Source organism: Anomaloglossus baeobatrachus, chromosome 2 (genome assembly GCF_048569485.1).
Source record: "Anomaloglossus baeobatrachus isolate aAnoBae1 chromosome 2, aAnoBae1.hap1, whole genome shotgun sequence".
Taxonomy (NCBI): Eukaryota; Metazoa; Chordata; class Amphibia; order Anura; family Aromobatidae; genus Anomaloglossus; species Anomaloglossus baeobatrachus.
Window position 1 is genome coordinate 422,417,847 of NC_134354.1, and position 17,530 is coordinate 422,435,376.

At 42.4% G+C, this 17,530-nt stretch overlaps 1 protein-coding gene across 1 annotated transcript in view; it reads right to left on the bottom strand.

Annotated features, from left to right (window-relative positions):
- Positions 1-16,445, bottom strand: part of TMEM54 (transmembrane protein 54) — an 86,925-nt gene extending 70,480 nt beyond the window's left edge. Inside the window, exon 1 of the mRNA XM_075336178.1 lies at positions 16,344-16,445. Coding sequence (XP_075192293.1) covers positions 16,344-16,356 — 13 coding nt within the window. The 5' untranslated portion in view covers positions 16,357-16,445. The remainder of the gene's footprint in view (positions 1-16,343) is intronic.
- Between the last annotated feature and the right edge of the window lie 1,085 nt (positions 16,446-17,530).

Sequence of the window (17,530 nt, forward strand, 5' to 3'; positions counted from 1 at the left end):
CCGCAACCCACAGGTGGCGTCACAAACTTCTCCCCTGTAAATATCCCCTTTTATGGATCCAAGTGTCCACCAATCCGGGTCCGGACGACCCCCTCCAGCCAATATCCTGAATCCGAGGAGCCCGACCAACACCGGGGCGGTACAGGTCCATATTTGTATTCTGGCGCAGTGTAAGGGAGTTTTTATTCAGGAGGCAAATGTATATGTACAGTATTTGTAATCTTATTTCCAGAACTGTGGTGATCAGTGCAACAAGATGAGTCATGGCTGGAAGATGTCAACATGAAGGTCTGAACATATGATGAAGAAACAAAATAAAATCAAAACAATTTTGCAAGAATTCTGGCATGATTTATTTATTTATTTTTAAAGTCACAATTTTGATGGCGCAACTCATAATTAAGGAAAAAAATTGTGACTTTTAGCATTTTTAACAGTTTCTCCTAGCTCCGCCAAAATGGCCAGAGCTGGCATATGATGTGGGCACAGTGGGGGCATAACCCCACAACTCCTCTAATTCATAACGACCTGTGATGTTTTTTATGCCAGAAATCTTACTCCAGAGCTTATGCGTTCTGGACTAGTGATCCTGGTTGCCATCTGTACTGTATTTATTGTTGCTGTGTGTTTTTTTGATACACAAGGTTTTTTGCATGTTTTTAATTTTAATTTTTTATGTCAGCTCCTTTATGGACATGGTGACAGGATGGTGACGTGGTATGTATGATCCTATGTCTCCCTCCTCTCTCCTCTATTTCCATATTGTTTTACATTCTCTCAAGTGAGAGTGTGTTTTCTTGTTTTTTTTCTCCCTTAATGGTTAATGATCATATATTATGAGTACGATAGGGATCGCCGTGTTTAACATTATGTATTTCGATTGGATTGCCGAATGTATATCTATTCTGCTAATATGAATGACGCTGTATGTCCAATACATTATTGTCTCTGGAAACATGGAGTCAGAAAGTATGAGAGGTCTGGATGATCCCAGAAGATTACCGCACCTGCGCACAAGAACTCACTCGATTGGTCTGTGGAGGAATACACTGCCTGACTTAGGCAAGGATCCATGATGACGTCAGCGCCTGCTCAGTTGTATAACATTCTGATTGGCTGCCAGGAAATCACATGATATGGTACTCTATGGACCTATCGATCTATGGTACTCCAAAGCAAGAAAAGTTTTTTTCACCCAAGTGGACGCTGTCATCTCTCTCTTTTCTGAGAAATCTTACTCCAGTCCCGGACTGGACCAAGATTTCTGGCGTGGCACAGACCACCGCCAGTCTTGATGAATTGGGGAAAATGACTAATCAGATAAAGACATCTCCAGTAAGTCACTGGATGTGAATATTTATTCCATAGTTATATTTTATGACTTGCAAAGAGATGGTAAAAGTAATATATTTGTTTGTAAAACAGCCTCCCTTATGATGTATAATGCTGTCCCTTCATATATACAGTATATTGCCAATGTAGAGACTATCTAAAGTATGCACAGTGTGCAGAATTATTAGGCAAGTTGTATTTTAGAAGATTTTTTTATATTTTTGATCAACAACTATTTTCTCAATCAACCCAAAAGACTCATAAATATCAAAGCTTAATGTCTTTGGAAGTTGAAGTGTTTTTTTTTTTTAGATTTGGCTATCTTAGGAGGATATCTGTTTGTGCAGATAACTATTACTGTGCAGAATTATTAGGCAACTTAATAAAAACCTGTTCCTCCCTCTATGGTAAGTATTATACAAGCAATTCACTTTTTTGAAGGACTTGTGATGAGGTCATACCCATGTGACCAGAAGGGTTGGGGCCTCAGCCAACAAAGCTGGATACCAGATCACATGGGTATGACCTCACACAGGTCCTTCAAAAAAAGTGAATAGTTTGTATAATACTTACTATAGACAACAGAGAGAGGGAGGAACAACAGGCAGGGGGGCGGGAATCCATATGAATACCCACCCAGAGATTATCTACTCAGATGCAACAGTCACTCAAGAAGCTGCTGAATTTATAAACTTCACTTTCTTGGATTTGAAAGCCTAAATATCCGAGCTGACCACTAATGGAATGTAGAGAATAAGCCTGATAGTGCCAGTATAGCACTGGCTTTAGCTTATATCCGAAAATCCTGATGATTGATTCCCTTTAAGACTGATTTTTCAAAGGTTTTATGGACTGATGAAATGAGAGCGACTCTTGATGGGCCAGATGGATGGGCCAGAGGCTGGATCAGTAAAGGGCAGAGAGCTCCACTCCGACTTAGACGCCAGCAAGGTGGAGGTGGGATACTGGTATGGGCTGGTATCATCAAAGATGAACTTGTGAGACCATTTCGGGTTGAAGATGGAGTGAAGCTCAACTCCCAGACCTACAGCCAGTTTCTGGAAGACAACTTCTTCAAGCAGTGGTACAGGAAGAAGTCGGTATCGTTCAAGGAAAACATGATTTTCATGCAGGACAATGCTCCATCACATGCATCCAACTACTCCACAGCGTGGCTGGCCAGTAAAGGTCTAAAAGATGAAAAAAAATGACATGGCCCCCCTTGTTCACCTGATCTGAACCCCATAAAGAACCTGTGGTTGCTCATAAAATCTAAGATCTACAGGGAGGGAAAACAGTACACCTCTCGGAACAGTGTCTGGGAGGCTGTGGTGGCTGCTGCACGCAATGTTGATCGTAAACAGATCAAGCAACTGACAGAATCTATGGATGGTAGGCTGTTGAGTGTCATCATAAAGAAAGGTGGCTATATTGGACACTAATTTTTTGTTTTTGAATGCCAGAAATGTTTATTTCTAAATTTTGTGCAGTTATATGGGTTTACCTGGTGAAAATAAACAAGTGAGATGGGAATATATTTGGTTTTTATTAAGTTGCCTAATAATTCTGCACAGTAATAGTTACCTGCACAAACAAATATCCTCCTAAAAGAGCCAAATCTAAAAAAAAAACCACTCCAACTTCCAAAAATATTAAGCTTTGATATTTATGAGTCTTTTGGGTTGATTTAGAACATAGTTGTTGATCAATAATAAAAAAAATCCTCTAAAATACAACTTACCTAATAATTCTGCACACGGTGTATTCAAGGACAGATCTGGGGAAGTATTCATGTACTGATGGTGGTTCTGATTCTGAAGGTGCAGTAATCTTTAATCTATTAACTTCTTACTAGATCATCATAGAGGCAGTGTGCTGTCCGTTGCACACATGGACAGTACAAAGACTGAAAATACAGCTATCTGAATGAAGACATACAGTGTATGTCAGCTGAACAAGTGTTTGATTGACACCTCATAGACTTTACACTTGTTGAGCCACAGCTATCGTCCCAACTATGCCATGTGCAAAATCTTGTGTTTTCTATGAGAGAGTCCCTGCTAGACATTTCTGGCATTGGCTTACCTCTTGCAGTTCAAAATTTGATATGGTGGACTAATATCGACCCTAACATCATCAGTCAGAGGCATCCATTCACATTAAACTGTTGGCCGAACCCTTCAATATTAGCATGTTGATCCAACGTTAGTCTTAATGTGTATATGTAATGTGCCATAACTACTAATGTGCCATAACTACTATCCAAAGGGTATTACGTCTATGAACCTGCCAAATGTTTCAGTCAGATGACGTTTCAGGACATGCTGACGCTTTTTATAATGTAGCTTATTTTTTTTAGTTCTTTTTGGTAGTCTTTTCCTATATTCTTGGCCTGCGGCTGTTTAATTTAACCCTTTCACCCCAGCCTATTTTCCGTTTTTTATTTCCGCTCCCCTTTTTCTGAGAGCCGTAACTATTTTCTTTTTCAGACAATCGGGCGATGTGAGTGCTTGTTTCTTGCGGAATAAGTTGTACTTTTAATTGAAACCATGAGTTTTACCATATAGTGTACTGGAAAACGGAAAAAAAATTCCAAATGCGGAAAAATTGCAAAAACAAGTGCGATTGCACTATTGTTTTTGAAATATTTTATTCACTGTGTGCACTGATATGTCGATGTGATGCCTCAGGTCGGTGCGCGTTCTTAGACATGTATAGGATTCTTAGACCAAACATGTATAGGATTAATTTTATCTAAGTGGTTAAAAAAAAAATCAGAATTTTGTCCAAAAAAAATGGCGCATGTTTTGCGCCATTTTCCGCTACCCGTAGCGTTCTTATTTTTCTGGATCTATGGCTCAATGACGGCATATTTTTTGCTTCTCAAGCTGACGTTTTTAACGGTACCAATTTTGCGCAGATGCTACATTTTGATTGCTTGTTATTGCATTTTGCGCAAAATTTGTGGCGACGAAAAAACCTTAATTTTGGCATTTCAATTTTTTTTTGCCGCTGCACCGTTTACCGATCAGATTAATTGATTTTATATTTGATAGATCGGGCATTTGTGAACTTGGCGGTACAAATTGTGTGTATATTTTTTATTTTTTTAACCCTTTAATTTTCAATAGGGTGAAAGGGGGTGATTTGAACTTTTAGGTTTTTTCTTTTTTTTATTATTTCAAAACTTTTTTTTTTCCTTTTACTAGTCCCCCTTGGGGGCTATAACGATCAGCAGTCTGATCGCTCATTCTTTTCTAATGATCAGAGCAGCACCGCTCAGATTGGGAGAAATGCTCATCTCTTGTAACCTGCAGTACTCAGCTGCTTGTTACAGGACCCAAGTCATGTGATCTACAGGAGTCATCACCTGACCTGTGCTACCATGACAACCATTGGATCCACGTGATCACGTCACGTTACTTCCGGTGGAGGCCGGTGAGTAAAGTTTTACCGTGATTTAAATGGAGCTGTCACATTTTGACAGCGCCATTTAAGGGGTTAACACGCATGGGCAGATCGCGAATCTACTCGTGCCTGCAAGCCACACATGTCAGCTGTACAAATCAGCTGACGTGCGCAGATCGCCGCAGGCTGCCTGCAGCAACCGGTGGAGTTTAACACTATGACAGCTAGGTTGTAATATTACTGCCGGTGGTCGTTAAGGGGTTAAATTGTATTGAATATACTAGTGAGCAGAAACTACCTGAAGCATAGACCAATCCCTTATTTTAACCATTTTGAGGTTTTGGAAACCTGAAGCCATTATAAGAAACTCAAAAGACTGACCATATGTTATGCTAAGTTGTAATTATCAGACAAAGCCCAAGAGGTTTTGTCTGTGAATTGGCAGCAGTTTGTTTCATTGCACGTGTACCAACTTATGCACCGGCTTTTTTTCTTTTCCCCTGTAATTTTTTTGTGATCCTTACAAATGGGGGCGTGTCCCTCCCTTCTGAGCTAGGCATTTATTCTATATAGCTTCCCATGGACAGGTGGCTGTAGTTGGGGCCTTGCCCTTCTTTGCCGTTATTCACATTGATGTCCATAACACAAGGTAAGGTTTTAATACTAAAATAGGACCGTCCTGTTGGGTACACCTTGTGGGATGGCTTTTACACTTTTTGATCAAACAATGTTAACTATGGTGTACTAAAATTTGCCAGCAAGCCCTTGTGAAAGCATACTACACTGTGTGCAGAATTATTAGGCAAATGAGTATTTTGATCACATGATAATTTTTATACATGTTGTCCTACTCCAAGCTGTATAGGCTTGAGAGCCAACTACCAATTAAGTAAATCAGGTGATGTGCATCTCTGTAATGAGGAGGGGTGTGGTGTAATGACATCAACAACCTATATAAGGTGTGCTTAACTATTACGCAACTTCCTTTCCTTTGGCAAAATGGGTCAGAAGAGAGATTTGACGGGCTATGAAAAGTCCAAAATTGTGAGATGTCTTGCAGAGGGATGCAGCAGTCTTGAAATTGCCAAACTTTTGAAGTGTGATCAAGCGTTTCATGGCAAATAGCCAACAGGGTTGCAAGAAGCGTGTTGGGCAAAAAAGGCGCAAAATAACTGCCCATGAACTGAGGAAAATCAAGCGTGAAGATGCCAAGATGCCATTTGCCACCAGTTTGGCCATATTTCAGAGCTTCAACGTTACTGGAGTATCAAAAAGCACAAGGTGTGCCATATTCAGGGACATGGCCAAGGTAAGGAATGCTGAAAAACGAACACCTTTGAACAAGAAACATAAGATAAAACGTCAAGACTCGGCCAAGAAATATCTTAAGACTGAATTTTCAAAGGTTTTTTGTACTGATGAAATGAGAGTGACTCTAGATGAGGCAGATGGATGGGCCAGAGGCTGGATCAGTAATTGGCAGAGAGATCCACTCCGACTCAGACGCCAGCAATGTGGAGGTGGGGTACTGGTATGGGCTGGTATGATCAAAGATGAACTTGTAGGACCTTTTCAGGTTGAGGATGGAGTGAAACTCAACTCCCAGACCTACTGCCAGTTTCTAGAAGACTTCTTCAAGCAGTGGTACAGGAAGAAGTTGGTATTGTTCAAGAAAAACATGATTTTCATGCAAGACAATGCTCCATTACATGCATCCAACTACACCACAGCGTGACTGGCCAGTAAAGGTCTAAAAGATGAAAAAATAATGACATGGCCCCCTTGTTCACCTGATCTCAACCCCATAGTGAACCTATGGTTCCTCATAAAATCTAAGATCTACAGGGGGGGAAAACTGTACACCTCTCGGAACAGTGTCTGGGAGGCTGTGGTGTCTGCTGCACACAATGTTGATCGTAAAGATCAAGCAACTGACAGAATCTATGGATGGTAGGCTGTCGAGTGTCATCATAAAGAAAGGTGGCTATATTGGTCACTAATTTATTGGGGTTTTGTTTTTGCATGTCAGAAATGTTTATTTATAAATTTTGTGCAGTTATTTTGGTTTACCTGAAAATAAACAAGTGAGATGGAAATATATTTGGTTTTTATTAAGCTGCCTAATAATTCTGCACAGTAATAGTTACCTGCAAAATCAGATATCCTCCTAAGATAGCCAAATCTAAAAAAAACCCACTCCAACTTCCAAAAATATTAAGCTTTGATATTTATAAGTCTTTTGGGTTGATTGAGAACATAGTTGTTGATCAATAAAAAAAAAAATCCCCTTAAATACAACTTGCCTAATAATTCTGCACACTGTGTATACTTTAGATAGTCTATACATTGGCAATATAATAAGAAAACAGTATTTAACATTAATAATTTATCCTCTAATTCATATTGTAAAAGGTAATATCGATAAATATACACATTCATAGTACAGGTTCATAATCACACAAAAAGCCTTCTTGGTAGATCACTCAATGTTATATTTGGATGAATATTCCTAAATTTGCTCCCCTAAATAAAAAATGTGTCAACAATAATTACAGCTATTGTGACAGAGAGTTTTTAAGTAAGTACACCTGTCTCATCAAGTGAAAGAGATATATTCATTGATGACCTTTATATTGAGAAATAGTGGAGTGGGCAATTTTTTTTTTTTTTCATTTTCCCATTTTCATATTATTTTATCCTATTTTTATATTTCTGACTACATAGCCATATGTGGGCTTGTTTTTTGCAGGATGAGTTGTGCTTTTGAATGACTGACCATAATTCATTTTACTATATAGTGTTCTGGAAAATGGCAAAAACATTCCAAGTGAGGTGAAATTGAGAAAAAAAACGCATTACGCATTTTATTTTTCTAGCGTTCATATGACCTGGAAATAGGATTCCCCAGCTCAGTATGATTACCATGACTCAAACTTGCATAGTTGTTTTTTCTATTTAAATGGTAAAAAAAAAAATAGAAATTCTTAAAAAAAATAAAGTAAAATTGCTTGTATTGCCATTTTCTGAGACCCATTTTTCAGTCAGTGTGTGGGGGTTTGTTTTTTGCAGGGTGACCTGATGTTTTCATTTATACCATTTTTGGGGAGATGCGATGCTTTGATCGCTTCTTATGCATTCTTTTTTTGGGGGGGGGGAATTGTGATGACCAATAAAACACAATTCTGGCATTTCCATTTTTTTTCCTATTTGCAGTTTTTACCAATTAATTATACTACATGTGCATTTGTTTCTACATCTTTTGCTCTTTAATAGCCTTTTTTACATTCTGTAGTCCCCTCGGGGAACTTGAACTTGCGATCGTCTGATCACTTATATACTGCAATACTACAGAGGCTGGCATTCACAGAAATAAATATCATGAGAGTCAGGTGAGTATGCAGCCGGCCCCTGGCTGTCACGTCAGTCTATCGGTGCGCTGTGATCGGTGACCCATGGAGGCTACTGAAAAATCACATCCCCTTGTCCGTGAGCTCTAAATGTCAGAGAATGAAAGAGCCATTTAAGGCTATGTCCGCACGTTGCTTTTTACATGCTTTTTTGCTGCTTTTTCAACTGCAGCGTTTAATGTCAAAATGGTTGTGTTCTGCTTTTCAAGCAAAGTCTATGGGAATTTGGGTTTCGTGTCCGCACTATGCAGTTCAAACTGCAGCCTTTTTGTTGCAGAACTTTGGTCAAAAACTCAGCTTTGCAGTGCAAAACCCAAATGGCAAAAACAATTGACATGTCAATTGTTTTTGCCATTTGGGTTTTGCACTGCAAAGCTAAGTTTTTGACCAAAGTTCTGCAACAAAAAGGCTGCAGTTTGAACTGCATAGTGCGGACAAGAAACCCAAATTCCCATAGACTTTGCTTGAAAAGCAGAACACAACCATTTTGGCATTAAACTCTGCAGTTGAAAAAGCAGCAAAAAAGCAGGTAAAAAGCAACGTGCGGACATAGCCTAACAGTTTAACAGCCTCGGATGGAGTTCTACTCCAATCACGCTCTCCCCAGCACCCAAAGTTCGGTGCCTCGGAGTGACCTTTGACTCTGCCCTGTCCTTCATACCGCACATCCAATCCCTCACCACCTCCTGCCGTTTTCAACTCAAAAATATCTCCAGAATCCGCCCTTTCCTCAATCCCCAATCTACAAAAATGCTAGTGCATGCCCTCATAATCTCCCGCATCGACTACTGCAACATCCTCCTCTGTGGTCTCCCTGCTAACACACTCGCCCCTCTCCAGTCCATCCTTAACTCTGCTGCCCGAATGATCCACCTCTCTCCTCAATACCACCCCGCTTCTCCTCTCTGCAAGACCCTCCACTGGCTCCCAATCGTCTATCGTATCCAATTCAAACTACTAACCCTGACCTACAAAGCTATCCATAATCTGTCTCCTCCATATATCTCTGAACTAATCTCTCGCTACACTCCAAAACGTAACCTCAGGTCCTCCCAAGATCTCCTTCTCTCCTCCTCTCTCATTCGCTCCTCATGCAACCGACTCCAAGACTTCTCCCGAGCATCCCCAGTCTCCTGGAACTCACTGCCTCAACACATCAAACTATCTACTACACTTGCAAACTTCAAACGGACTCTGAAAACTCATCTGTTCAGAAATGCCTATAATCTACAATGACGCCACTGCCCCACCATCGTGCGGAGCTGCCGCCCCACCACCGTGCGGAGCTGCCGCCCCACCACCGTGCGGAGCTGCCGCCCCACCACCGTGCGGAGCTGCCGCCCCACCTACACCCCACCTACTGTCTCCTCCCCAAAATCCTTTAGGATGTAAGCCCGCAAGGGCAGGGCCCTCTTCCCTCTGTACCAGTCTGTCTATTGTAACTTGTATATGTATTCTGTATGTAACCCCCTCATGTACAGCACCATGGAATCAATGGTGCTCTATAAATAAACAATAATAATAATAATAATAATCACAGCTATCAGAGGCATATAATGAATGAATAATACAACCATCATCTGCAGGGAACAGAGCAAGCTCACCTCCTGAGCCCGCTCCATTCATTGCCAACTGACAAGTGCCTTACTTGTACGGAACACGTTGCCAACAGGATAAAGAGGACCTTTCACCAGTTTTAGGATGTCAACTGGCTACATCATGGAATAATGGCAGTAGAGCTGAACAATTTAATAGTCTGAAGAGGGTGTTACACGCAGCGATATCGCTAGCGATATCGCTGGTGAAAGCACCAGCCCCCGTCGTTTGTGCATTACGGGCAAATTGCTGCCTGTGGTGCACAAAATCGAACCGCCTCCTTTTTTAGGGGGCGGTTCGTGCGGCGTCACAGCGGTGTCACTAAGTGGCCACCCAATAGAAGCGGAGGGGCGGAGATGAGCGGGACGTAACATCCCGCCCATCTCCTTCCTTCCGCATTGTCGGTGGCCGCAGGTAAGCTGCAGTTCATTGTTCCCGAGGTGTCACACGTAGCGATGTGTGCTGCCTCGGGAACGATGAACAACCTGCGTGCTCAACAATCAATGATTATTTAAAAAGGAACGACATGTCAACGATGGACGATAAGGTGAGTATTTTCCATCGTTAACGGTCGTTCCTTGCTGTCACATGGAACGACGTCGCTAACGATGCCGGATGTGCATCACGGAATCCGTGACCCCGGCGATATATCGTTACATCCGTCGTTGCGTGTAACTGGGCCTTTAAGGCTGAAAAAAGACTCAAATCCATCCTGTTTCCCCATATTAGGAGAACAAATTCCTTCTTGACTTTACATAATACAGTAGAACATGGTTTTTATTTTATTTTTCATCTTCGCTGACGAGATATTACCTTTAAAGTTCAGATTCTAAGTAGCCCTTCAACCAAGGGGAAGATAGCAGACATCGATCTCTGGGAAGCAGGGGAAAGAACAGCCCCCCAGAGGTCAGTCCTAGATTTCAAACAAATTTCTTCTAGTGTCCCCACGATTGAAGGAAAAATGACAAATTAAACCTTGCAAACTAATAAGTGCAATGGAGATAAGACATAGAAAAAAAAAATCAAAACAACATTTAATCCAGCTCTTCAGCCACTATTCTTTGATATGGTTAGTTTACCTTGCTCAAACTAGTGAATGGTCACTCTATATGACTGCAGATTTGTGAATCCTCACACTGCGCAGACTGCACACTGTGAGGATTCTACGGTCCTGGATCTGGGAGCAGGCAGTCATGTCACCGCAAGTATGTGGTATGAATACTCCATGCTACATTCCAACTAGATATGTACAGGCTCACTCGATTCAAGTGTACTGAGCGAGCTCAGAATCATACTGCTCCTGGCATCAAGACTGGAGAATCCTCACAGCATGCAGTGTGCGCAGTGTGAAGATTCACAAGTCTGTAGTTACATAGTTTATTATCCTTGGCATAATCTGTTTGCATATACAGCTTTATTAGGCTAAGTCCACAATAACAGAGCTCATGCATTCATTTTCTCAAACTTTTCATTATTGGGATGGTAGGATATCTTTTGATTGAAGAAAAAGAAATCTAATATACGATTTACATTCACCCACCAACATCAAATAGTAACTGACTTTTAGGCCGGCTTCTCACTTGCGATTTTCTCGCAGTAGTGAAATGCGAGAAATTCTCGCATTGCACTCGGACACATGTTAATGGGAGGCAGCTCTCATCTGCTATTTTCTTCTCAGTCCAAATCGGACTGAGAGAAAAAAAAAATCGCAGCATGCTGCGTTTTGGAGAGTTTCTCGCGCGTCTCTCCAATTCAACTCTATAAGAGCGGGTAAATAAACGGATGTAACACGGATCGGCTCTCACACCATCCTAGTGACATTCGTTTTTCTAAATACATTTATCGCATGTTTCACAAAACACTGGAAATGAGTGAGGTCTCACAATGTCGGTCAATCTCTATCTCTGTCAGTCGGTCTCTCCCTCTCGGTCTCTATTTTCTCTCTGTCGGTCGGTCAGTCTCTCTCTCTCTCTCTGTCAGTCGGTCACTATCTCTCTCTCTCTCTCTCTGTCCATGTCGGTCTATTCCTCTCCCCTCTCTCATACTCACCGATGCCCGATCACCAGCGCGGCTCTGCACGGCGTTCACACTGCTCCGGCGGCTTCTCCTCTTTTGAAAAAGCCGGCTTCTCATTATTCAATCTCGTATTCCCTGCTTTACCCGCCCACCGGCGCCTATGATTGGTTGCAGTCAGATACGCCCCCACGATGAGTGACAGCTGTCTCACTACAACCAATCACAGCTGCCGGTGGGTGGGTCTATATCATGCAGTAAAATAAATAAATAAATTATTTTAAAAAAAAACGGCGTGCGGTTCCCCCCAATTTTAATTCCAGCCAGGGTAAAGCCACACGGCTGAAGGCTAGTATTGTCAGGATGGGGAGCCCCACGTTATGGGGAGCCAACCACCCTAACAATATCAGCTAGCAGCTGCCCGGATTAGCCGCCTCCATTAGGTGCGACAGTCCCGGGACTGTACCCAGCCATCCCGAATTGCCCTGGTGCGGTGGCAATCGAGGTAATAAGGAGTTAATGGCAGCAGCCCATAGCTGCCACTAAGTCCTAGATTAATCATGGCAGGCGTCTCCCCGAGATATCTTCCATGATTAACCTGTAAGTTTAAAAAAATGAAGACATAAACCAAAAAATCCTTTATTTGAAATAAATAACAAAAAAAACCAACCCTCTTTCACCACTTTATTCAAGTCCCCAAGTACCCTTCCATGTCCGACGTAATCCACAAAGGTCCCTCGACGCTGTCAGCTCTGCTACATCGGAAGCTGACAGAGAGCAGTCACAGACCACGATCGCTCTCTGTGAGCTCCCCGCAGCGACTGAAGTGAGTCGCGCTATCAGCGATGACGTCACTCAGGATACCCGCGGCCACAGGTCTCAGCGGGAGGACTTCTGCTGTGGCCGCGGGTAACCTCAATGACTGCACCGCTGATTGCGCGGATCACTTCTGTCACTCAGGGGATTTGCGGTCACTGGCGCGTCCGTCACTGGTGACCGAAAATCAGGGTCCATGCCACATAGACAAAGCCGCAGGACGACAATGAAGTCGGGTAAAGTTCATCCGACTTCATTCTGATCGTGCAGCTCTGTCTGTGTCTGCTGTCAGCGGCTATTCAGCTCTGCTACATGGCTCTGTCTGTGTCTGCTGTCAGCGGCCATGTAGCAGAGCTGAATGGCAGATGACATAGTAAAAACGGATCCCATACGCATCAAACACGCATTGCACACGCACTGCAATCATGAAAAAAATCCCAGGATCGCAGTGCAGTTGCATTGCACACTGATCATAACGTGAACTGAAATCGTCCGACTTTTTATCATGCAACTCGGACCGATTTTACACGCATAAGTGTTTCCAGCCTTATATTTGTTACTGTTCATTGTAATTTTCCCTCTCTTCTTAGCTGTCCTATCTCTCCTGTAAGTCCGAGATAATAGTGAATGAACATCTATGTTGAAGTCTGCCTTTTTATGGCTACAATATGGAGTGCAGCTGGTAACATGATAAGCGTGACACGACTGATACTATGTGAGCCATCTGTGAAAGGTACAGGGTCGCACTGATACCTAACGTAAAATCAACAATCTGTAATTATTAACAAGATCCATGCATATTCGTGGTCAGGAGCAAACATTGGATTTTGTGAAGCCCTCACAGGACTACAGAGGATTTTAGTCGGAATATATTATTTCTTTAGATTTTCCTTTAAAATAAAGTATTGATAAATATATTTAATTATACAAAAATATGCTGCATAGTTGTTAACATGCTAAATATTTATCACAACAAAGGTAAAGTATTACTTGTATATGGATTCTCCAAATTTGTATAAAAACAGAGACGTGCATACACTCTGCAATGTCCTTTCATTTACAATTTGCTGCCCAAGAACAAATCTCAGGAACATCATTAAAAAAATGTTTAAAATATTTTGGCTGGTTTCCTATGACATTGATGCGGCTGCTGCATTCTCCACCTCCAGGTTCCACTTGCATCGCTATAGGGCCTAGACCCATTTAATGTACCTTAAACAACTTACATTTATATTCACATGTACAAGTTCTTCCATTGCTCATTTTGCATAAATCTGCTTCAATTTTGTATTTAAAATCAGCAAAAAATCTGCACAAGTTACATTGTACAAAGTAGAAATCTTCAGTGTAAATTGCCTTGCGGCTGATTTATAATCTGCACTATATGGCAATATATTTTCTCTATGTGTGAATAAGCTTTGCCAAATTCCTACCTATGTTGTTACTACTGAAATATGCTGTGTGATTTTCCACCTGCAAAGCTAGATAGCTAGATAGTTTTTTAAATTTCTATATAAACCTTTGGCTATGTGCACATACAAATAAAAAAGCATGTTTTGGCAAGAAAAATGCAGCAGAAACAAACACAAATTTTTTATCGCGTTTGCATGTTTTTTCACATACGTTTGTCTATGCTTTTTTTTAGTAATGCAATCACGGGGGTTCAGGCGCTGTACCCCCGTGATCACCACCAGGTCTTCAGCTGATATTACAGCTGGGACCCGACTCTCACAGCCTGGAGTGGTGCCTGTGCCGCTCATGATAGTTTATCCCCCTGAATGCTGCGATCAATGCCGCATTCAGGAGGTAGGGAGAGGGATCGCTTACCTCTGCCTGGCGATCGGGTCCCTGTAATGCGATCACAGGGACCCGATAGCTGCCATGGCAAGCCTGGGTAATCATTATAACGATCCCGGGTTATTGAGCTATGGAGCGCTTCACACACCATGCTGTATGCATAGTGTGTGACGCAAAGTGCTGCGATATCATCCACTGTAGTGATAAAGCATTGCAGGGGATTATAGAAACGCAGAAACAATTGACATGCTCCTTCTTTTTCGGCAAACAAATCTGCAAGGAAAAAAGAAGCAGCGTGTGCACAGCAAGTCACAATTCTCATAGACTTTGCTGACATGCATTTTTCCCAGCAGTATTGATTAAAATCTGCAAGGAAAGAAGCATGAAAATCTGTGGGGAAAAAAATGCACAATGTGCACATAGCAACGCACAGTGTGCACATAGCCTTTAAGCGGGCTTTACACGCTGCGACATCGCCCGAGCGATCTCGTTGGGGGTCACGGAATTTGTGACACACATCCGGTCGCTTTAGCGATGTCTTTGCGTGTGACACCTATGAGCGATTTTGAATCGTCGCAAAAACGGTCAAAATCGCTCATCGGTGCCATTCTCAAATATCGCTGCTGATCGGTGTACAACGTAGTTCATCGCTCCTGCGGCAGCACACATCGCTGTGTGTGACACCGCAGGAACGAGGAATCTCTCCTTACCTGCCTCCCGGCCACAATGCGGAAGGAAGGAGGTGGGCGGGATGTTACGTCACGCTCATCTCCGCCCCTCCGCTTCTATTGGGCGGTGGTTCAGTGACGCTGCTGTGAAAGGAGGCGGTTCACCAGTCACAGCGACGTTGGTAGGCAGGTAAGTAGTGTGACGGGTCCACGCTATGTTGTGCGCCACGGGCAGCAATTTGCCCGTGTCGCACAACCGATGGGGGCGGGTACGCACGCTAGCGATATCGGTCACGATATCGCAGCGTGTAAAGCGGCCTTAAGACTGTGTTAACACGAAGAGTATTTGGTGGGTTTTTTATGTTGCAGATTTTCTATTAATCATTGCTAGAACTGTAACCGCACAGCATCAAAAACTCACCAAAAACTCATTGTGGGCACACAGTCTTATAAAGGAAAAGCATATACCATGAACTCTCTTGTTGCGATTATACAAATGCTACAATGACAATGCATCCATCAACTAAACGTTACTAAATACAATAAATATGTGAACGCCAAGATCCTGAGAGGTCTTCACAACCACTTTATGTATGTACTCCGGGGTGAACATAGCATTGATGCAGCCTTTGTAGTCACACAAAGTCCCAACAGGTGAATGCGACCTCTTCCATGTCCAAAGCCGGTGTAATTGAACACTATGATGAACTACAGGACTGCACATAGTCCAGATATGACCTCTTTGCCCAGGAGCCCTCTTCTCTGTGTCCACTCATGGTAGGCGATAGATTTTTCTAATAATGCACTGGGAGAATTCATTTATAGCCATAACAGGGTTTTCTTTATCAGCACGATTTGTATCAGATAATGCTGGCAGGATCAGACTTGTTACAAATATGTATCAGAAAAATGAGAAAATAAACAGATTTTGAAGGAATTTCCTAACAATTGTTTCTTAAACCAAGAGAACCTTTCAGCCTAAATTGTTTATTAGAGATTATTCCATAGGTGTTCTATCCCGCTCACATCCCACATTGTATCCCTCTCTTCCTCCCTTTCTCTCGCTCTATGTATACATCTAGATGAAAGGATCAAGCAGCACTTCCCATCTCAAGTTTAGATGCTAGTCTTAATAAGTTTTCTTCTTAGAACATTATTATTTCTACCTAAAAGACACATTATATGCAAATCCTCTAAATACAACATAAACTGGATATTTGTGTGGGACGGCAGAATACACTAAGTTCTGACAACTCCTTGTTTGTACAACTATTACCAGTGTACACAATAAAAAATGGCAACTTACTGGGTCCACACATGGCTGCTTTGTAGTGATGTCCTCTATGGTGTTTCTCTTCTAGGTCTCAGTTCCCTGTTGGGACATTTTTCTCCCACAGATCCTCCTCAGGGCGGCTCTACCTTTCAACCAGTCTGACGAGTTTCCAAACTCCACCTACATTGTCCTTTGTGTCATGATAGTATGTGGACTCCCGGCATGACAAGCTGCGTTCTTTTATTTGAATATTCACTACTTTATCAGTGAAATATGAATATCATTTACAGCTGTTCAATTGTGTCACATATATCACTCTATACGGCATACGTGAGTAGATAAAATCAATATTTATTCCAAAATTGATACAAACATCTTCATCTGTGTATATTCCATAAAAAGATTAGAAGAAAGGTCTAGATGACATGGAAGTTATGTGTTTCAAATCCCTAATTATAATAAAATTATTATTGTTTAAATAGCGCCAACATATTCGGCAACAATTTACAATTAAGTGGGAACATGAGGATAGAGACAATATAAAGTAATATAGTTACAACGCTTACAACGCTGCTCAGAAGCTTACAATATGTAAGAAATTAGGGGGGGGACACTTATAATAAATATGTGCCGCCCCTGCAGCAGTCGAACTGCTCGGATCCGGGATTGCTGTGGCTCAAGGGTCTCCGGACCCAGGGGCTTGCAGCCACTCAAATGTAAGGGGGTATTTACAGGGGATAAATGTTCGTGACGCCACCTGCGGGTTGTGTTAAAGGGAGTACCGCCGCTGTCGAAAGAAGTACTGGGACAGATGGTGTGGGGGCAGGCAGGTGTCAGTCCCTCCGCAGGTAGGGAAGGCCCCAGATGGTGGGGGGAGGTTTGGTGATCGGGTGGCTTGGCCTTGGGAAGGCAGGGTGCAGGGGTCAGGTTACTCACTGCGGTAGTCTTGGTGCTGGATTAGGTGGAATAAGCAGACACTCACACAGATGGTAACCCAAAGTCTCTAGGTACCGCAGTCTCTGCGGCGGAGCTCGTCCAGGTCCCGCTCCCAACAGTGTCACTTGGTGAGTCCGGAGCCCTGCCTCTGTGCACAAATTGAGGGACCATTGTGGCCCCTCGGCTTGAAACTATCAGGGCCTCGCTACCCGTGTTTATGGCAGCTGTGCTCTTGATGGCTGGCACTTGGGATTTTAGTGTACTTTGGAGAACCCTATCCCCCG